The sequence below is a fragment of the Cebus imitator genome, unplaced genomic scaffold (assembly GCF_001604975.1).
Source record: "Cebus imitator isolate Cc_AM_T3 unplaced genomic scaffold, Cebus_imitator-1.0 Scaffold155, whole genome shotgun sequence".
Classification (NCBI taxonomy): Eukaryota; Metazoa; Chordata; class Mammalia; order Primates; family Cebidae; genus Cebus; species Cebus imitator.
Genome location: NW_016107470.1, coordinates 1,681,598 through 1,702,470, shown reverse-complemented (window position 1 = coordinate 1,702,470; position 20,873 = coordinate 1,681,598). Strand labels below are relative to the sequence as shown.

General features: G+C 38.7%; 1 protein-coding gene across 1 annotated transcript in view; it reads right to left on the bottom strand.

Moving 5' to 3' along the window:
• The window catches only part of FAM189A2 (family with sequence similarity 189 member A2), a 61,765-nt gene that overhangs the window by 22,667 nt on the left and 18,225 nt on the right, over nucleotides 1–20,873 (bottom strand). Inside the window, exon 3 of the mRNA XM_017543436.2 lies at nucleotides 1,166–1,276. Coding sequence (XP_017398925.1) covers nucleotides 1,166–1,276 — 111 coding nt within the window. The remainder of the gene's footprint in view (nucleotides 1–1,165; nucleotides 1,277–20,873) is intronic.

Genomic DNA, 20,873 nt, shown 5'->3' with positions numbered 1-20,873 from the left:
GGAGAAATTGGAACCCGCATGCACTGTTGGTGGAAATATTAAATGGTGCAGTTTCCTCAAAAAATTTGAAATAGAATTACCAAATGATCACTTCTGGTTATATATCCAAAAGAATTAAAACCAGGGATCTCAAAGACATATTTGCATGCCCATGTTCATTGCAATATTATTCAAAATAACCAATAAGCAGAACCAATCTAAATATCCATCACAGGTGAATGGATAAACAAAAGGTATCATGTACATACAATGGAACTGTACAGTCTTAAAAAGGAAACGAATTCTAACACATACTACAAGATAAACCTTGAGGAGATGATACTAAGTGAAATAAGCCAGTCACAAAAAGACAAACAGCGTTTTTTTTCATCCTGCTAGCATGAGGTAACTAGGGTAGTCAAATTCATGAAAGGGAATGTGAAATGGTGGTTGCCAGGGGTTGGTGGATGGGGAGCTGTTGTTGTTTAATATGCACAGACTCTTGGTTTTGCAAATGAAAAGAGTTCTAGAGATTGGGTGTACAACAATAAAATATACTTAGCTCTACTGAACTGCAGACTTAGAAATAACTAAGATGATAAATTTCATGCTATGTGTATTTTACCACAATAATTTTTTTCCTTTTAAGTTCAGAGATGGTACAGGTCCACAACCTCTTGCTCACAATGCTAAAATCCAAAAAGCTCTGAAAACCAGAAGTCATGATACAGCCTGCTGTCCCAGACTCCACTATGGTATGTGCAAAGTATTTCATCTTCTAAAATTGGAAAAACTCTAAATGCTGACACACACCTGGCCTCCAAAGGTTTCAGATAAAGGACTGTTGACCTTTATTCTGGCAATATCCATTTTTTTCTCTTTAGATGAAAACATTCAGAGGCTGACTGACTGTGGACACCTGATCCATTCATTCACTAAGTAATGATGCATTGTATCACTATGGTTCCGGGGTTTTGCTCGCTGGTTCCTGCTTTGGAAAAAGTAATTGACAACTTGGGTGAAATAATCAGCAGGCAGGTCTTTGTTTTGTTTCCCCACTTCCTGTTACCCATTTCAGGTTTCACTTCAGGACAGTTGCCTGATGTTGAATGTTGCAAGTCTTGACAGGAACACCTGACAAGCCAAGGTCTGCCTAGATGCATTGCGATGTTTTAGAAGTGCTTACCAGATCACACCTGGGCACACTGGACACAAACTGGGCCCCTTGGCAGCCTAGGATAAATCCTGCTAGATTTAAGAGGACACAAACCACAGAGAGCAGCACAAAGAGGTTTACCTGAAATGGCAAGAAAATGGACAGTTAGCAAAAGATAACAGTTACATTCAGACATAGTTTTATCTGATTTTTAAAACCTCACATTCTCTTCCAAGAGGAAATTTAAAAAAAAAAAAAGAGATCAGAACTGGGTTTTTAATGTACAAACTTTTTTCACATTTTAGAGTTGTTAAAATTGTGCTGAAGGATGCCATTGACTCTTAAGTCTTCTCAGTAATTCTTACTCCCTTATCTTTCATCCACACATTACACTAAGCCCTGGCTATTTCCTCCTTGAGCCACCCTTATTTTTTTTCTTTCAGTTTTGTGGGATCAGCAGTAAATAAACAAATGGAGAACTCCAGAATATAAGTGAAATCTCGGGACATCAAGGAACTCAGAGCCTTTTATTATCCAGAAATCGCAGTATGCAAATGAACATAAAGATGTGTCTTTTTCTCAGTTTTGAACACTTTAGGTACTAAACAATGCATGCACAAAGATTTTCCATGTGCTTTTCTCTAAAGTTAATTATTACAAATATTACTTCAAATAATTTAAAAATTGATAGCAGTCAACTGAGAAGCCAGTATTTACTGAGTACAAATTAGAGACTATGCAGGCTTTTCAGCTTGAGAGCCATGATTGTTAAGGAAATCAAATCTTATTGCAAATACAAAAGCAAATAGAAAAGATTAGAGGCAGTAATTATCAGTGTCAGAACCAAGAGTCAATTCAGGTAGCTGATATGTCAGAGGTGACTGGTAAATGAGTTCACATATGAACTCTAAGGAAGAAACCTTGTTCTTTAACTATTGTTATTCCAACTCAAGCTTGAAAGAATTTCCCCAGACCCATTTGATGAGTCAGTGTTTAACATCGCATGATGCCACTTCACCTAGGGGGAATTCCTTCTTCTCTCCAAGAGAAGTTTGGCTTCTTTCCTTTTATTGTTAATTTGGATGCAGCCTGTCATCAGATCTTGGGGAAAATACTAATGGAAGCTGCTGTTGTTACTGTTTCCCAGCCTGGATTCCTCGGTGTCTATTGGACTTGACTTAAGCAGCATATAGAATATGGCCCTTCTTGCACTGTGTCATTTATGATTATGCCACAGCTTCTTGGAAAAGGAGAATACATAATTGACAAAAGACAGAGCTTGATCTTCCCAAATATGCTTCTATTACATACTAGCAGTTGCTACTCAAAGAAATCTAATATATCTGGAATCTTTATATCCAATAACACAATCACTGTTACTGTGGAAAAGTGTTGAGTTTTCCTTAGGAAATTTTCTTCTAAGATAATATAAAATGCCTTAAAAAGAAAGCGTGTCAATAAAAATTAACATCATCAACTATAAAATGGGTAAGGGTCCATTACTTCTAACACTGAACCTCCAATCTCTTCACTAAAATCTTAAAGCCAGCCCACTGAAGGACACAGGAAAATCAATAGGAAGCAAGCCACAGACTGGCTGAAAATATTTTCATGCATATATTGAACAAAAAACTTGTGTCCAGAATATACAAATAGCTCCTCAAATCAATAAGAGATAAGCAACCCAATTAAAAATTCGATTAAAATATTTAAATAGACATTTCAAACAGACACATAAAAAAAAATAAGAATAGCCAGTGAGCACATGAAAAAGTGTTCATCATAATTAGTTGTCACAAATGCAAAGCAAAAACCACAATGAGATACCACTTCACACCAACTAGAATGGTTAAAATGTAAAAGACTGGGGCCAGGCACAGTGGCTCACATCTGTAATCCCAACACTTTGGGAGGCCAAGGTGGGCGGATCACCAGTTCGGGAGTTCAAGACCAACCTGGCCAACATGGTGAAATCCTGTCTGTACTAAAAATACAAAAACTTAGCCGGGCATGGTGGCAGGTGCCTGTAATCCCAGCTACTTGGGAGGCTGAGGCAGGAGAATCTCTTGAACCCAGGAGGTGGTGGTTGCAATGAGCCGAGACTACGCCACTGCACTCCAGCCTGGGCAACAGAGTGAGACTCCATCTCAAAAAAAAAAGACTGACAAAACCACGTGTTGGTGAGGATGAGGAACACTTGGACTCTCAGACACTGCTTGTGCAAGTATAAAAGTGGCACAACCACTTTAGAAAATTGTCAGTTTCTTAAAAATTAAATATAAATCTCCCATGAAGAAGAATTGCAAATAATTTATGAAGCCACTGCCAAATTCTAACAAACTTATAAAGAAGAAGTAACACCAATTCTCCTCAAACTATTTAAAAAATTGAAGGAGAGGGAATTCTCCTTAACACATTTAAAAAGCTAGCATTATCTTAATACCAACATCAGACAAAAAAGAAAATATCCAATGTCCCTGATGAACACAGACACAAAAATCCTCAATAAAATGCTGGCAAACTGAATCCAACAGCATATCAAAAAGTTACATATGATGATCAAGTGGAATTTATCCCACTCATGCAAGGATAGTTCAATATACCCAAATCAGTAACTGTGACATATCACGTCATGAGAATGAAGGACAAACAGCACATGTTTATCAATTTTAATATCCCTTCAACGGACTAGGCATAAAAGAAACACACCTCAACATAATAAAGACCATATATGAAAAACCCACAGCTAATACCACATTGCATGAGAAAAAGCTGAAAGCCTTTCCTCTAAGAACTGGAACAAGACAAGGATGCCTACTTTTACTACCTCTATTCAAAATAGTGCTAGAAGTCCTACCCAGAGCAATCAGGAAAGAGAAGGAAATAAAAGGCAGCCAAATTAGTAAAGAGGAAGTCAAAATTTCCCTCTTTGCAAATGAGACAATCTTATAGCTAGAAAAATCTAAAGACTCCCCCAAAAGACTCTTAAATATGATAAATAAATTCAATATAGTTTAAGGATACAAAATCAACATTCAAAAAAATCAGTAGCATTTATATATACCAATAACAAATGAGCTAAAAAATCAAGAAGGCATTCCCATTTACAATAGCTACAAACATATATATACACATATATAAACATATATAACATATATATACATACATAAACATATATAACATATATATATGTTTGTAGCTATATAAAACACCTAGGAATAAATTTAACCAAGGAGGTAAAAGACATCTAGAAAGAAAATTTAAAACACTGATGAAAGATATGGAAGAAAACGAATAAAAATGCATCCCATGTGTATGGATTGGAAAAATTAATATTAACAAAATGAGCATATTCCCCAGAGCAATCTAAAGATTCATTGCAATCCCTATCAAAATATCAACAACATTTTTCACAAAAATAGAAAAATAAATCCTAAAATTCACATGAAACCAAAAAAGAGCCCAAAGAGCCAAAGCAATCCTGAGAAAAGCTGGAGGCATCACATTAACTGACTTCAAAACATACTACAAGGCTATAGTAACCAAAAGAGCATGTACTGCTATAAAAATAAGTATATAGACTAGATGTGATGGCTCACACCTGTAATCCCAGCAGCTTAAGATGCCCAAGGCTTCAAGACCAGCCTTGCAACATAGAGAAACCTTGTCTCAAAAAAAAAAAAAAAATTTAATTAGCCAGGTATAGTGGTGTGCTCCTGTAATCCCAGCTACTTGGGAGGCTGAAGTGGGAGCATTGCCTGGGCCTGGGAAATCAAGGCTATGGTAAGCTAAGTTCATGCCACTGCACTTCAGCCTGGGTGACAAGGCAATACCCTGTCTCAAAATAAAATTTAAATTAATAAAAACAGACATGTAGACTAATGGAACAGAATAGAGAAACCAGAAATAAATCCAAATATTTACAGCCAAACCAACTTTTAACAAAGGCACCAAGAACATACATTGGAGAAAAGACACTCTCTTCAATAAATGATGCTAGGAAAACTGAATAACCATATTCAGAAGAAAAAACTAGACCCCTATTTATCAATATATACAAAAATCAACTCGAAATAGATTAAATACATAAACATAAGACCTGAAACTAGGAAAATTCTTGAAGAAAACATAGGGAAAACACTCTAGAGCACTGGTATAGGCAAAGATTTTATGGCTAAGACCTCAAAAGTATAGGCAACAAAAATAAAAACAGACAAATGAGACTATATTAAACTAAAAAGCTCCTGTGCAGCAAAGAAAACAATCAGTCAAGAGACAACCTGTAGAATGAGAGAAAATACAAGCTATTCATCTGACAAGGGACTAATATCCAGAATATATAAGAAACTCAAACAATTCAACAGCAAAAACGCCCAAATGATTCCATTAAAAAATGAGCAAAGAATGTGGACAGACATTTCTCAAAAGAAGACATACAAATGCTTAACAGGTTTATGAAAAAATGCTCAACATCACTAATCATCAGGGAAATACAAATCAAAACCAAATGAGAGACCATCTTAACCTAGTTAGAATGGCTTTTATCAAAAAGACAAAAAATAAAGATGTTGGTGAGGATGTGGAGAAAAAATAACTCTTACACATTGCTGGTGGGCATGTAAATTAGTACAGCCATATGAAACACAGTATGGATATTCCCCCAAAAATAAAAATAGAGTTACCATGTGATCCAGTAATCCCACTACTAGATATTTATGGAAGGGAAAAGAAATCAGTATTTCAAAGGGATTCCTGCACCATTATGTTTATTGCAATATTATTCACAATATCTAAGATATAGAAGCAACCTAAGTGTCCATCAACAGAAGAATGAATAAAGAATATATGGCATATATACACATTGAAATGTTTAATTGGCCATAAAAAAATAATGAAATCCTGTCATTTGCAGCAATCTAAATGGAACTGGAGGAAATAAGTCAGGCACAGAAAGACAAATATTGCGTGTTCTCATTCACATGTGGGAGCTTAAACAGTTAATCTCATGGAGATAGAGAGTAGAATTACAGTCACCAGAGGCTGAAGTGGGAGTATGGGAGTATAGGGGATAGGATCAAGGAAGAGAGGTTGGTTAATGGATACAAATATACAATTAGATAGAAGGAGTAAGTTCTAATGTTTGAAAGCAGAGTAGGGTGACTATAGTTAACAACAATATATTGTATATTTCAACATAGCTAGAAGTCATGAAATGTCCCCAATACATAGAAATGATAAACTCTCAAGGTGAGTGTTAACAGCTTCACCTTTCCCCTTATCCAGCAAATACCTTTGTGAGTTGTCCCTTTATTAACCACTTGTCAATTATAATTGTATTGTGCCACCTGTTTCCTGCTGGGAGCTTGACTGATACAAATTCTCTATAAAATTTTTTCTTATATTAATATTTAACCTAATTTTTTCCTGCTTGCTAAGCCTCATTCCTATTGTTCTCATTTCAAATTAATCATCACTTGCCCAGTGAAGTGAACACTATGGGTTACTGCTCCTGAATTCTACTGAAGCCAATGTGTCATTGGGGTTTACTCTCAAGAAACAGAAAAACACAAAGTTGACAGAGAACTGCCTTTCCAAAACTTGTATTTTAGACCGTGGGAGATAGTGGGAGCCAAAAAATAGAGGGCTTGCCCCACATGGCCCTGTGGTCTTTAAGAGTAAGATGCAAAATCCAATCATTCAAGGATACACTGCAAAATCCAAAATCCAAAGAGCTAGTGCCAACATGAGTGTATTGGTCAGGGTTCTCTAGAGGGGCAGAACTAATAGGAGATATGTATATATATATAAAGGGGAGTTTATTAAGTAGTATTAACTCACACAATCACAAGGTCTCACAATAGGCCGTCTGCTAGCTGAGGAGCAAAGAAGTCAATCTGAGCCCCAAAGCTGAAGAACTTGGAGTCCAATGTTCAAGGGCAGGAAGCATCCAGCACAGGAGAAAGATGTAGGCTGGGAGGCTAGGCCAGTCTAGCCTTTTCACACTTTTCTGCTTGCTTTCTATTCACTGGCTGCCCATTAGATGGTGCCCACCCAGATTAAAGGTGGATCTGCCTTCCCCAGTCCACTGACTCAAATGTTAATCTCCTTTGGCAACACCCTCAAAGACGCACCCAGGATCAATACATTGCATCCTTCAATCCAATCAAGTTGACACTCAGTTTTAACCATCACAATGAGTTAAGTCTTCTACGCTTTTCTTATTTTTTGTAATTAATTTGAATCATGACTATTTTATGATACTTACACCAGGTGCCATTATGCAAAATGAATTATGTTTTTCAATTCACTATTTTGAATTCACCTCAGCTCTGTTCTCTGGCAATTGTGCCCCCAGTTCATTCCAAGTCTCAATTAATTGACCCAATGAAAGAATGTTTAGAGAATCTGGGGCTATCAAGAAGCAACATCACCTTCAATTTGCCTATCCCTCCCTGCTAAAATTTCTTCATAATCTCTGTCACATATCATCATTAAATAATTATGGCTATCACAGCTTGGTATTGTTGAATGGTTTTTTGATACAAGATTTCACTTTTTAAATAGACTGACCTTTCCCTACTGCCTAAGGACTTTTACTTTGCTCCTTACTTCCTCACTGCTCCAATCTCAAGATGCGACTTAAACTCACCGTGCACGTTTAAATAAATAAATAATTCCAGTAACTGTGGGAAGGCAGAATAGTGTAAAAGTGAATAGGTTTTAAGTGGTGAATTCCGCATAAGCACGTAGCTCTACTAGTTTCTGAAAAGTCACTAAAATGACAGGAAAAGAAAATATTTTAAAAGCAGGAATCCTTAAGGACAGAGAGAACATGAGAACAGCAACAAAATTTTGGAAGGTCAAATGTTGGTGGACAAGTGTGCACTGACTCAGTGCTCCTGAGAAAACTGCATACCATGATAGCAATGAAGAAAACCAAAACTCAAAATGATTTACTCTTCAGTCTCCTCAGATCTTCAGAAATGGTGGCACCAGATACTCTTTGAATGAAAGTCAGCCTCAGAATAGAACTAATCAAGAGCCTATTAAAGAAACAATTAGAAAATGATACAACCACAATGGAAAATGACCAGCAGTTTCTAACTAAGTTAAATCTATACTGCTCTACGACCTTTGCACATGTCCACAAAAAAACAGAGACAAGAATGTTCACAGCACTTGCTCATAACGGCCCCAAACTGGAAAGAACCCAAATACCAAGAACAGAAGAATGCATGAACAAATTGTAGTACATTCATAATTGGAATGAAACTCAACAATAAAAACAAACAAACTGATGCATATAAAACATGGATGAATCTCAGAAACCTTATATTGACTGAAAGAAGCCAGACACAAAAGAGCACATGCGGTATGACAACATATAAAAAAGTTTCTAGAACACATAAACTTAACCTATGGTCGAAAAACATCAGAACAGTGGTTACTCCTGCAGGGAGAGAGAGGAATTGACTGAGAAGAGGCATAAGGAAACTTTATAGAATGCTGGAAAAGTTCTATATCTTGATCTGGATAATAATTACACAGGTGTATACATGTGTAAAAATTCAGCAATCTCTACATTTAAAATTTGTGCATGGTACCATATATAAATTATCCCTTTTTTAAAAAGTCACTTAGAACTCCTGATTCCTTTTTCTGACCACAGCTTTGGACCCAGAAGAAAATCTCAACCACAGCTAAAAACTGAAAGATTTTTCACTGGAAAGCCAAAATTCTATGGAGACATGCCTTCCAAATTTTGAGAGAGAATTCCAATTTTGGAATTCTATGCTTAGCTAAAAATGTTGATCCACGTTTGAATAGAATAGAAATATTTTTACTTTTTTTTATGATTTACATACAAGATTTTTTTAATGTGTTTTTAATATACTTATTTTTTTCTCAGAAAGTTACTACAGGATGCTCCACCAAAATTTGGGGGGAACTAGGAAAAAAAGAAGCTACAGAATCTAGGAAACAGGGATCCAACTCAAGAGAGATTAAGGGAACGTCCAGGATAACAGTGGAAGGATGATAACGATGACAGTAACATGTAGGGCCTACTGCGCAAACAGTCCAGATAGAGCAAGTCAGAAAGGAGAGATAAAAGTGATGGAATATCCAACGGATGTGCTTGAATATATGGAAAAGAGACTTAAACCCTAAGAGGAGGGTTGACATTTGAATCAGTGATAGATACACAGAAAAACTAGGCAAATGAAGAAGGAGCACCTTTGTCAACTTAAAGAAAAATAAAATTTTACTGGAAAGGAAAGGGGATAGTAAGAATAAAATGAACATTGAAAATTACTCTGACCAAAATCATGATATAACTTTAATGAGAAAAGGACTATAAAAGTATGTATTGTGGCAGAGGGGTAAAATGTAAAAGAGAAAGATTTCCTAATTGTCTACCATGCCTAAGTGATCGATTGCCTTTGGAAATTGGTTGAAGTGATTCTGTTTGGAAAATGGGATCAGGAACTGAAGACCTCTTCAGACTTACAGCACTATTTGACCCATTAAACTATGTGCATGTACAACCTTGATAAATGGCAAAACTAAATTTAAAGCATAAAATGAAACAAAAGACATAAATTCAGAGTGAGATAAATTTGTGTTTAATTTCTAGCCCATTGGCTTACTAGCGGAATAAACTTGAGCAAATTACTTAAATTCACTGGGTTTCACTTATTTACTTATAAAAAATGAGTAATACCTCAAATGGCTATTGAAAGGGAAAGCTCAAAAAAAAAGCAAAATAAGAGCATCTCTATAAAACTACCCAGAGCAGTGCCCAACACATAGAATACATTCAATACATCTCTCCTCAACAAATGTACTTGTCAATTCACAAACTTTTAATAGATCAGGAGCCATAGCCATCTCTCTGTCTTCCTGCCGATCATTCTAGCTTAGCACCTTTCTCCTTCTCACTGAGTGCAGCTGTCATCCCCATCTAGCCTGTAACTGTCCTCACTGTCCCACTCTCAGTCCCTGACCTTTACCTTTTTAAAAATATCCTTTTGTATAGTGTTAGTCCATTTTCATACTGCTAGAAAGAATGGCCCAAGACCAGGTAATTTATAAAAGAAAGAAGTTTAATTGACTCACAGTTTAGCATGGCTGGGGAGACTTACAATCATGGCAGAAGGCGAAGGGGAAGCAAAGCACCTTCTTCACAAGGCAACAGGAAGGGGATGTGCCAAGTGAACAGAGAACAGCCCCTTAAAAACCATCAGATCTCATGAGAACTCACACACTACCATGGGAACAGGATGTGGGAAAAAAAATGCCACCATGATTCAATTGTCTCCACCTGGTCCCTCTCTTGACACGTAGGGATTATGGAGATTACAATTCAAGATGAAATTTGGGTGTGGACACAAAGCCTAACCATATCATCATCTCACCCCAAGTTCTTAGTACACTCATTGGTGGCTGTGGGTATAAATCAACTTCCCAACTGGATTTGGTCTCTATCACATCTGTCTGGCATCACACGTAGTATTCTAATCAAGAAAGGCTTTGGTGGCTGGACACGGCGACTCCACCTGTAATCCTGGCATTTTGAAAGGCTGAGGCAGGAGGATCACTTGAGGTCAAAAGTTCGAGACCAGCCTGGCCAACATGGTGAAACCTCGTCTCTACTAAAAATACAAAAATTAGCCAGGCTTGGTGGCAAGCTGTTATCCCAGCTACTCAGGAGGCTGAGGCAGGAGAATCACTTGAATCCAGGAGGCAGAAATTGCACAGTGAGCCAAGATTGTGCCACTGTACTCCAGCCTGGGTGACAGAGTGAGACTCCATCTCAAAATTAAAAAAAAAAAAAAATTTTAAGGCTTTATTAATGCTTTAAAAAATTTCCCTTAACAATTAAATATGTTCATCAAATGTGACACTTTTTAAAAATTATAAGAAATAACACATATTTTTCCTAAATGTTAACAATGAATTTGTGTGTGTGTGTGTTGTTTTTATTTAAATGTGAACAGTTCACCAAATTATTTCCTCATGAGTAGAAACTTCTAAGAAAACAGGAACTTTTACTTTAAAAGGTACTAATACTACCCCAGAATTCTTCTCTTTCACACTGTTTTGTCTTTTAATTTCCCAAGAAAATTTTACTGGTCCCCATTTAATCATTGTGTCCCTTTTTCCCCCCTCACATGAAGCCTTTTGATACCGCTCAAAAATAAATTTTTAAGAATGCTTCTGCTGGGAACTCATCGCTTCCTCGAGAAAGAAGACAGAAAGGGTTGGGACTTCAATTCCATTATGTCAAAGGAAGAAGTGAGAGTGGTGGGTAGGTAGAAGAACAAATTACCTGTTCCTTAGAATTCCAGTTCCATTTTACCACTGAAACAAAGACAATTGTGTGGTCTTTCTGGGAATCTAACTGCCATTTTAACATGTACGCCATGGAGTCCAAGCACAAAAAACTCTGATTAGTCATTGGTTAGTAAGATAAATAGCACAGGACCCACGACGGTTGATGTAACCACTTATTTAACTCTTAACATTTCACATTTTAATTCAATTTGGAGAAGCATTTTAATACAAAGATCTAGAATCATTAGCAAAGTCATCTGGATACAACACAACGGCACTGGGAAAAAAAAGACAAGACACCAAACTAAAATTTTTCTGAACTGGTTTAGCAAAACGAATGCTCGGATTGACAGCCCAGCACCACAGCGACCAACAAAATATCCTAAATCACAACCACTCACAAAGCCCACATTCTCACCACTGTAAACCTATTACAGGAGCTCCCACATGCACTGACTTGGTTTGCCTGGGTGCCTTTAATTCTTAGACCCCAACAGAACCTACTCGCCATTTCAGTCCCTTGACACCCTTTAAACTTCTGCCAGAAGTTTGGCAGATACATTACCATCATCCAGACCAGCTCTCCTTGCCAACAAGCAAAACACAGGCCCGTTGCTGTGAACAGAATCGGCTGTCTCCCCTTCCTCTCCAGCACGCTGAAGTGCCAGGTTTACTCATATTATGGAAGTCCCTGATTTTCTTTTTATAAAGTGCTTAAGATATAATAACCATTGCTTTCTCATTCCTTTTTCAAGAAGGGTGAAAGGTCTCTTGCTTCTCCCACCAGAGTGAGGCTTATAAGGGCTTTTAGCTCTCCTCAAAGTTGATTATTTATCATTTGGGGACACAACTTTGAGGAGAGCTAAAAGCCCTTATAAGCCAGAGTTGCTTTGTTCTGGTGAAAACATACACGTCTCAAGGGCACTTTCAAGCCTCTTTACTTGTGAAAAGTAAATTCTGCCCTATCCCGGGTCCCTCAGTCCCCTCTTTTAGCACATTGTCTCTCATTTTTCAGGAAAGTGACTTTAATTTTTTTTTTTTTTTTTTTTGTAGAGACAGGGTCTCTCTTTGTTGCCCAGGCTGGTCTCACACTCCTGGCCTCAAGCTGATCGTTCCACCTCAGCCTCCCAAAGCATTGGGATTACAGATGTGAGCCACCACGCCCAGCTGAAAACTGACTTCTTATAAGCCAAGTAATAAGGTTCTGCAGAGAAGAGAAGCACATGTCTATCTCCATAACTCAACTAAACTCAGGCATCACGCTGACCCCTACATTAACATGTTCTCATTAGGAATGTGACCCAGACAAGGACAGAGTCACAAGAGGAATAGTCAGTGGATCATGTGACATATGAGATTTATTGTTCCAATAAAGTGAACCAGTCAGGAACCTGATCAGCTATGCCCCTTGGGAATATGGTGGCCAAAATAAATTTGGATTTGAAGATAAGAAAGGTGGCAGAAAGTTCATTGTCAACAAAGTCGCATATCTATGGTTCCTGAGACTCCACTTCTCTGACATCATTCCTCCTTTACCCTTTCATCTGCCTCTCTAATTTTCTTTCTTTCCCTACTTCTGGCCCCTATTTTGCTGCTCTTAGCTTCTCAAGGTTTAGCAGGTTAGACAGTCAGATCTTCTGACTCGCCAACCACAAAGACCACAGCTCCTAAGAAGATTCTGCAAACCAGAGTCAGCAGTCTCCAAAAATGGCCAACAGCAAGTCCTTCCCTCTCTGTACTCATAGGCCGATCCTCACAACAAGAGGTGAGGTCCAGTACATACCATGGAATCTCATTCAGCCATGAAAAGGAATGAAGTTCTAACACATGCTCCAACAGCATGGATAAACCTTGAGAGCATTTTGCTAAGTGAAATAAGCCAGACACAAAAGGACAAATATTGTATAATTCTACTTATTTATAGGAAATACCTAGTATAGGCAAAGTCATAGAGACAGAAAGTAGAATAGTGCTTGCAACGGAGTTGTGGGGAGAAGGAAATGGTGCATTGCTATATAATGAGTATAGTTTCTACTTGGGACGATGGAAAAGTTCTGGAGATGGACAGTGGTGATGACTGCACAACACGGTGAATGTGCCCAATGCCACTAAATGTACGCTTTAAAATGCCACTGAATTTTACACTTAAAAATGTTTAAAATGGTAAGCTTTATGTTACGTTGTGTATGTTTTACCACAATAAAAAATTGAACAACAACAACAAAAAAAGCAAGTAGGCCTCCTGGAACAATACTCACTTGAGACGCTCCATCTCAGAAACCAGCCACCATGTTACATGGGGAGGTCACATGTCCACACTCTAGTCAGCAGCCCTAGCTAAGCTCCCAGACAACAGCCAGTATCACCCACCAGTCATGTGAAAGAACCATCAGTGAGGTCCGGGGCAGTCAAACCTCCGGATGATTCCCAACCCAGCTGCCATCTAACTGCAATCACATGAGAGACGCCAAACAGGAATCCTGTCAATCCGCAAAACCGTAAGAGACAATGATAAGTTGTACTTAAAACCATTAGGTTTTAGAGTGGTTTGTTATGCAGTCAGTCATGGATAATTGGAGTGCCTGACCCTTTCTCTCCCCTCTTCAACTCCTGACTGAGCAGTGGAATGAAGGCCTGACTATTTGACTCTTTGTAGACAGGGATATTGCCTGTTTTGAGACACTGTATGCCCCAGTGATCAGATCACTATAATCTGTTAAGTCAGGTATTTTTCTCCATGTGACATGTGAAATATTCTAACATGAGAAAAGAACCAACAAAGCTTGAGTGTCCACTTCTATATATGTGTCTAATACGATGCCTGAATATTCTAACACCAGAAAAGAACCAATAAAGATTGAGAATCCACTTCTATATATGTGTCTAATAAAATGCCTGACACAAAGCAGGTGCTCAAAAATGTTTATTGAGTGACTGAACAAATGACTTAAGGTGTTTCCCAAATAACTTTCCATTGATTACTTTTCTAGGAGGGCTTAATAGATAGTCTGTGGAGAAAGAGGTGTGAAGTAAGATGAATTTGAGAAATCTTAAGTTAAAGTTAAACAATTAGCATTTCCAAGAACCATTAAAATTTTACAGTAAACTAAACTATAATTAAATGCCATAAGTGAACACTGATAACATCCTGGATTTTTTTTAAAGTGAGGCTACATGGGAGTATTTACACTATAATTCACCACAGTATATGGCATTCCCTGAATTTATTTATATGAGCAAGGACCCCCTTTTCCAAGGATATCAATCCAATATCTCAAAGGACAGAATGGTTTCATGGATATGGTGTGGGATCAACGGTGTAAAGACTCCTGCTTAATTGTTATTTATTGACTTTTTTTTTTTAAGGTAAAAGATTCAAGTTACCCAAGTGATCTAAGGAAGTGTCATCACTGACTGCCAATATCACAAAAAGAGAGACACCTGGACAATGTGTGCTTCCTATTGGAAATACACACCACCACTGGTCAAGTGTTCTGACCCCAGAACCGAGCCTGAATCAGTTCAAGCCTCTAGATTTAACTACCAGTTACCAGAAATAAAGGGGACAGAGAAACATGTTGAACAGCACCATGGGGATGCACAGTAACTGAATGAAACAAAGGACTCAGTTTCTTTAACAAATAAGTTGCAATGGGCCAGGCCAGTGGCTCATGCCTGTAATCCCAGCACTTTGGGAGGCCAAGGCAGATGGATTACCTGAGGTCAGGAGTTCAAGACCAGCCTGGCCAACATGGTGAAACCTTGTCTCTACTAAAAATACAAAAATTAGCTGGGTGTGGTGCTGGGTACCTGCAATCCCTGCTACTTGGGAAACTGAGGCAGGAGAATCACTTGAATCCGGAAAACAGTGAGCCAAGATGGTGCCACTGCACTCCAGTCTGGGTGACAGAGCAAGACTTCATTTCAAAAAAGAAAAGCTGCAATGGGAAAAACAAGAGGAAGAGGGACTTACTAATTAAAAGAAACTTAAGAGATATATTAGCTAAATGCAAAGTGGGTCAAATTAAAACATACCAATTATAAAAATATATATATATGTGAGACAATGCCTAGATATTTGATGGGCCTGACAAAGTATGTATCTGTTATAAATATATACTAAAATATTTGAGGATTAAATGTTGTGAAGGCTGAAATATATTTCAAAAACAATACAATGGCAAAAGAGAAGGGAAACAGGGGTCCAGGCAAGACAAGTGTGGCCATGTGTTGATTGTCATAGCTGGGCAATGGGTATGTGGGGGGTTCTGTATTTCTCTCAATTTTGCAGTTTATTTGAAATTTTTCATATCAAAGAAGAAAAAGAAGAAAGTGGCCGGGCACGGTGGCTCATGCCTGTCATCCCCGCACTTTGACAGGCTGAGGTGGGTGGATCACTTGAGGCAGGAGTTCAAGACCAGTCTGGCCAACAGGGTGAAACCCCGTCTCTACTAAAAACACAAAAAATTAGCTGGGCGTGGTGGTGCATATCTGTAGTCCAGCTACACAGGAGGCTAAGGCATGAGAATCACTTGAACGTAGGAGGCAGAGGTTGCAGTGAGCCAAGAATTGTGCCATTGCACTCCAGCCTGGGCAACAGAGTGAGACTCTGTCTAACAAAAAATAAAGAAAGAAAAGAAAAAGAACAACAATAACATATAAGCCAACTGGAGTCATCTCTTCACTAAATTAATTCCTACAAAAAGAAAGAATGGAGGAAGAAGAGTATTCTAGAACACAAGACTAAAGAGACAGAATAATTAAACGCCATAAGTGAACCTTGATAGCATTCTGGATTTTTCTGCACATTATACATACAGAAACGTGCACAAATCATACTTCAGTTACAAAGGTTTTGATTAAGAAATGTTATTTAAAGATTTCAAACCAAGTGGGGAAATTTAAAAATAATAGGCTGAATATTAGGTGACATTGGGAAATTTATTAGGAAAATTATTAGAAAATTTTCTTTCTTTTTTTTTTTAAAAAAAGTTCTTATGTAAATTTAATGTCATGTTTTAAAAAAAAGAGAAACAGATATAAAAAGTCTGTTTACAGAAATAGAAATAAATGGCTCATCGACATAATGGAGACATGCTCAGTCTCAATAATATAAATACAAATCAAAACTATACTGGGAGTCCACCTTTCACTTGGTATGTTGCCAAAAATCACAAAGGTTTGAGGTACTAGGAAATTTTCTTAAGTATGATCATGTTACTATAGCGATGCAGAAGAACATTTTATCTTTAGAAGGTGCTTCCTACAGTATATAGGGGTGAATCACCATGAAATCTGCAACTTTGAAAAGTTCAATATAGAATATCTATTTATGTAGAGACATAGCAAATGTGGCAAAATGTTAATGGCTTTGGAATTCAAGTGAAGGGCATATGAGAGTTTATTGTGCTATTTGCTCAACTTTTCTGTTGAGAATTTTCATAATAAAACATCGAAAAACTATTGAAGAGACTTTCAAACATGCAAAAGTAACAGAGAGGACAAGCATTTGTCTACCAGCAAGTACTAGTGAACTTCATTCTGAGAAAGTGAAATAATCTGCCTTGGAGTACAGGGGTCCTGGTGTCTTGTCATCTTCTTTTTTATTTTCACTTTTCTTTTTCTTTTTCTTTTTTTTTGAGACGGAGTTTCGCTCTTGTTACCCAGGCTGGAGTGCAATGGCGCAATCTCGGCTCACCGCAACCTCCGCCTCCTGGGTTCAGGCAATTCTCCTGCCTCAACCTCCTGAGTAGCTGGGATTACAGGCACGCGCCATCATGCCCAGCTGATTTTTTTTGTATTTTTAGTAGAGACGGGGTTTCACCATGTTGACCAGGATGGTCTCGATCTCTTGACCTCGTGATCCACCCGCCTTGGCCTCCCAAAGTGCTGGGATTACAGGCTTGAGCCACCACGCCCGGCTTTCACTTTTTTTTTTTTTAGAGGCAGGGTCTCATTCTGTCACCCAGACTGGACTGTGGTGGTGCAATCATGGCTCACTGCAGCCTCAGTCTCCTGGGCTCATGTGATCCTCCTGCCTCAGCCTCCCAAGTAGCCTGAACTACAGGCATGTGTCACTATGTCCAGCTAATTTTTTAACTTTTTGTAGAGATGGGGGTCAACCTCTTTTGCCCAGGCTGGTTTCAAAGTCCTGCCCCCAAGTGGTCCTCCCACCCCAACCTTCCCAAGTACTGGGATTACAAGCATGAGCCACCACACCCAGTCTTCTCTTCTTCTTTTTGGCATATTGGGGGTCATCGGCTTGTTTCTCTAAAGCACGCACTAAAATGAAGCCTATTAATTTGCCCAGACAGCTAGCTCTCCTATCCATACAAGCCTCCTGTGGAACCAGGTAGTAAGTAAGAACATAGACTCTAGAGACAGGCCTGCTAGAACTGCAGCCCAGCTCTGCTACTTCTAGCTATGTGACCTTGGGCAAATTACCTAACCTCTCTGTGCCTTGGTTTCCTCAGAATGAGGACACTAATAACACCTCATGTGATTAGTCAATTAGTACCTACATCTCAGTTATGTGTTATTATTATTGCAAACATTATAATAATATTATATTATTATAAATATTACTAATCTGCAAATCAGGAGTGACTTCTAATGGGTATAAGATTTTTTTGGAGGGTGATGAAAATATTCCACAATTGATAGTAGTAAAGTTTGCATAGATCTGGGAATATGCTAAAAATCCATTGAATTGTATACTCTAAACGTGTGAATTTTTTGGTATGTCAACTATATCACAATAAAGAAAAAAGCAGCAGCCGGGTGTGGTGGCTCACACCTGTAATCCCAGCACTCCGGAAGGCCAAGGTGAGCAGATCACTTGAGCTCAGGAGTTTGAGACCAGCCTGAGCAGCATGGTGAAACCCTGTCTCTACAAAAAATTAAATAAATAAATAAAAATAGCTGGGCATGGTGGCCCATGACTGTAGTCCCAGCTACTTGGTCCTGAGGTGAGAGGATCACTTAACCCCAGGAGGTTGAGGCTACAGTGAGCTGTGTCTGCACCACTGCACTCCAGCCTGGGTGACAGTGAGATCCTTCCCTAAAAAAAAAGGAAAGACAGAAGCAGCAGCTAGATGATCTCTGAGATTAGGTGCCTTTTTTCAACAAAAAGAAAGAGCAAGAAGAATCATTTAGAACCTCCGAGAAAAAAATATAAGGATATACATCAAAGTCTGGGTCCAAAACTGAAGCAAACTAGAATGTGGTATGATACCAGGCACATACTAGAGAGTAACAAAAAATAATGCATTTGACTTTGCAAAGGAAACAGTCTTCCTTTGAATAACATGGAATTTCATTTCCTTCTCTTTAGTATCAGTCATTCTTCCTGGTGTTGCAGTAAATAATGTAGCTGATCCCTTGAACAAGCAAGACTTATGGAGGTCGACAGAAAAACGCTTTTTTTTTTCTTGCTGCAACGCAAGTTGCAAGTTGCAAGTTGTTCAAGGCTGCTCTGCAGGGCGTCTTATTCCTGACTGTTTAAGATGAAATTTGAGTCCAGGACCATGACTTCTCTGATCAATATCAGGTACAAAAAAGTCCTACAGTCACTTTAAGTCACAAAACATTGTGATAATTAAATGTCCAAGTCTGTGTCCCAGTCAAAGCCTGGAACTCCATCGGAATGTAAACTTTTCTCTCTGGCATCAGGCTTATTACTCTAGGCAGCGAGCAGGCCTGCCGTGGGAAGGCAAGGGAATGGCCTCAATCTGCTCTATTTCCTTTTTATTCCTGTGGGTCTACTTCCCCCCTACAACACGGTTGGGTCATTTTAGATAGAAGGGAGTGTGGGGAAGGTCACAGCCATGTTGGTAGACAACGGACGGAGCAGGGAGAGTTCACCTGCCTGTTATGTTGGGGCTTGGCAAGAGTTTACAGGGGACTCTCTCTGGAACGGGACTTCTTCCACTGGCTCCTCAGAGATACCTACTGCTGAGCTTCCAGCTCCCTTAACCTGAGCAAACAGGAGTCCAAGCCCAGCCTCCTTCTGCTGTGATCTGCTTACTCCCTATGGCCTCTCTTGGGCAGGATGTGAGCTCACCCCACACCTGCTGTTTCCTGGAAGGCCCATCTGGTCAGCTAGAAGTATACACATTTTGGACTTGGTCTATGAACATAGAGTTATTTTTCAGCTGCAGGCTTTAACTCTGAGGCCACGGGGCACCCCAATCTGTCCTTTAGTATCCCCAGGTATTTAGCAGGCAACAGTCCAGTCAAACACCAAAGAATTCCTATCAGATTCTCCAAGTGCTTATCTTTAAATACTCCCCTTTCCCCCGTGAGAAGGTAGAACTCAAAATGCCACAGCAATTCAGTTACTTTCTCCAAAAGATTTGTCTCTTTAATCCCTAATCTTTTTATAAGCTGGGAGATGGAGATCAGCTAAGGGTTGCAAAACTGGTTTTCACCCAGCAGGTTTGCAAGTCCTGCTTAGATAGTCTAACACACACACTGGAATGCCGGCATCCCTTATACCAAGGCCCAGGTGAATTTAGAAATAAACAATCTAATAGATGCCATTAGAGGTTTTCATTATCTGAGAAACAATTTATAGGCAAAGTTTGAGTGATATAATATAGTTTAAGAGCAAAATGTATATGTTAAAACACTGACAACTTGAAAGTAATAATGTCTATCAAAAACTGAGAAAGCAGGGAAAGAGTAGAGAAAAGTCATAATTTATTTAACTTCTATAAGAGAGGGTCAAAAGATACTATCCAAAGTTCAGAAATTAAGAAATAGAAACATAATATTATCTAAAACAATAAAGTCATCAATAGAAATAACAAAAATAATTTTTTATAAAACAAGAAAGGAGCCATTTTGTAGAGTTACCTTTAAGTGTGGCAAATCCCTCACTTTTAACAAGGTAAGACAATGCCACGAATGCTAAAACCAGAAAGTGTTTAAAATGTTCTTTCTGGCCAGGTGCAGTGGCTCACATCTGTAATCCCTGTGCTTAAGGAAGCCTAGGTGGGCAAATCACCTGAGGTCAGGAGATCGAGACCAGCCTGGCCAACATGGTGAAACCCCGTCTCTACTAAAAACGTAAAAATTACCTGGGTGTGGTGGTATGTGCCTATAATCCCAGCTACTCAAGAGGCTGAGACAGGAGAATCACTTGAAGCCACGAGGTGGAGGCTGCAGTGTGCTGAGATCACCACCACTGCGCTCCATCCTGGGTAACAGAGCAAGACTCCGTCTCAAAGAAAAAAAAAAAGAAAGAAAGGAAGTTTTGTGTGGAATGTAAGTCAGGTTTAGGTGCAAGATAAATGCACAGAGGTCTAATCGTCCAATTATTTTTAATAAGAATAAGAAGGTAGGCTGCGTGCAGTGGCTTACACCTGTAATCCTGGCACTTTGGGAGACTGAGGCGGGTGAA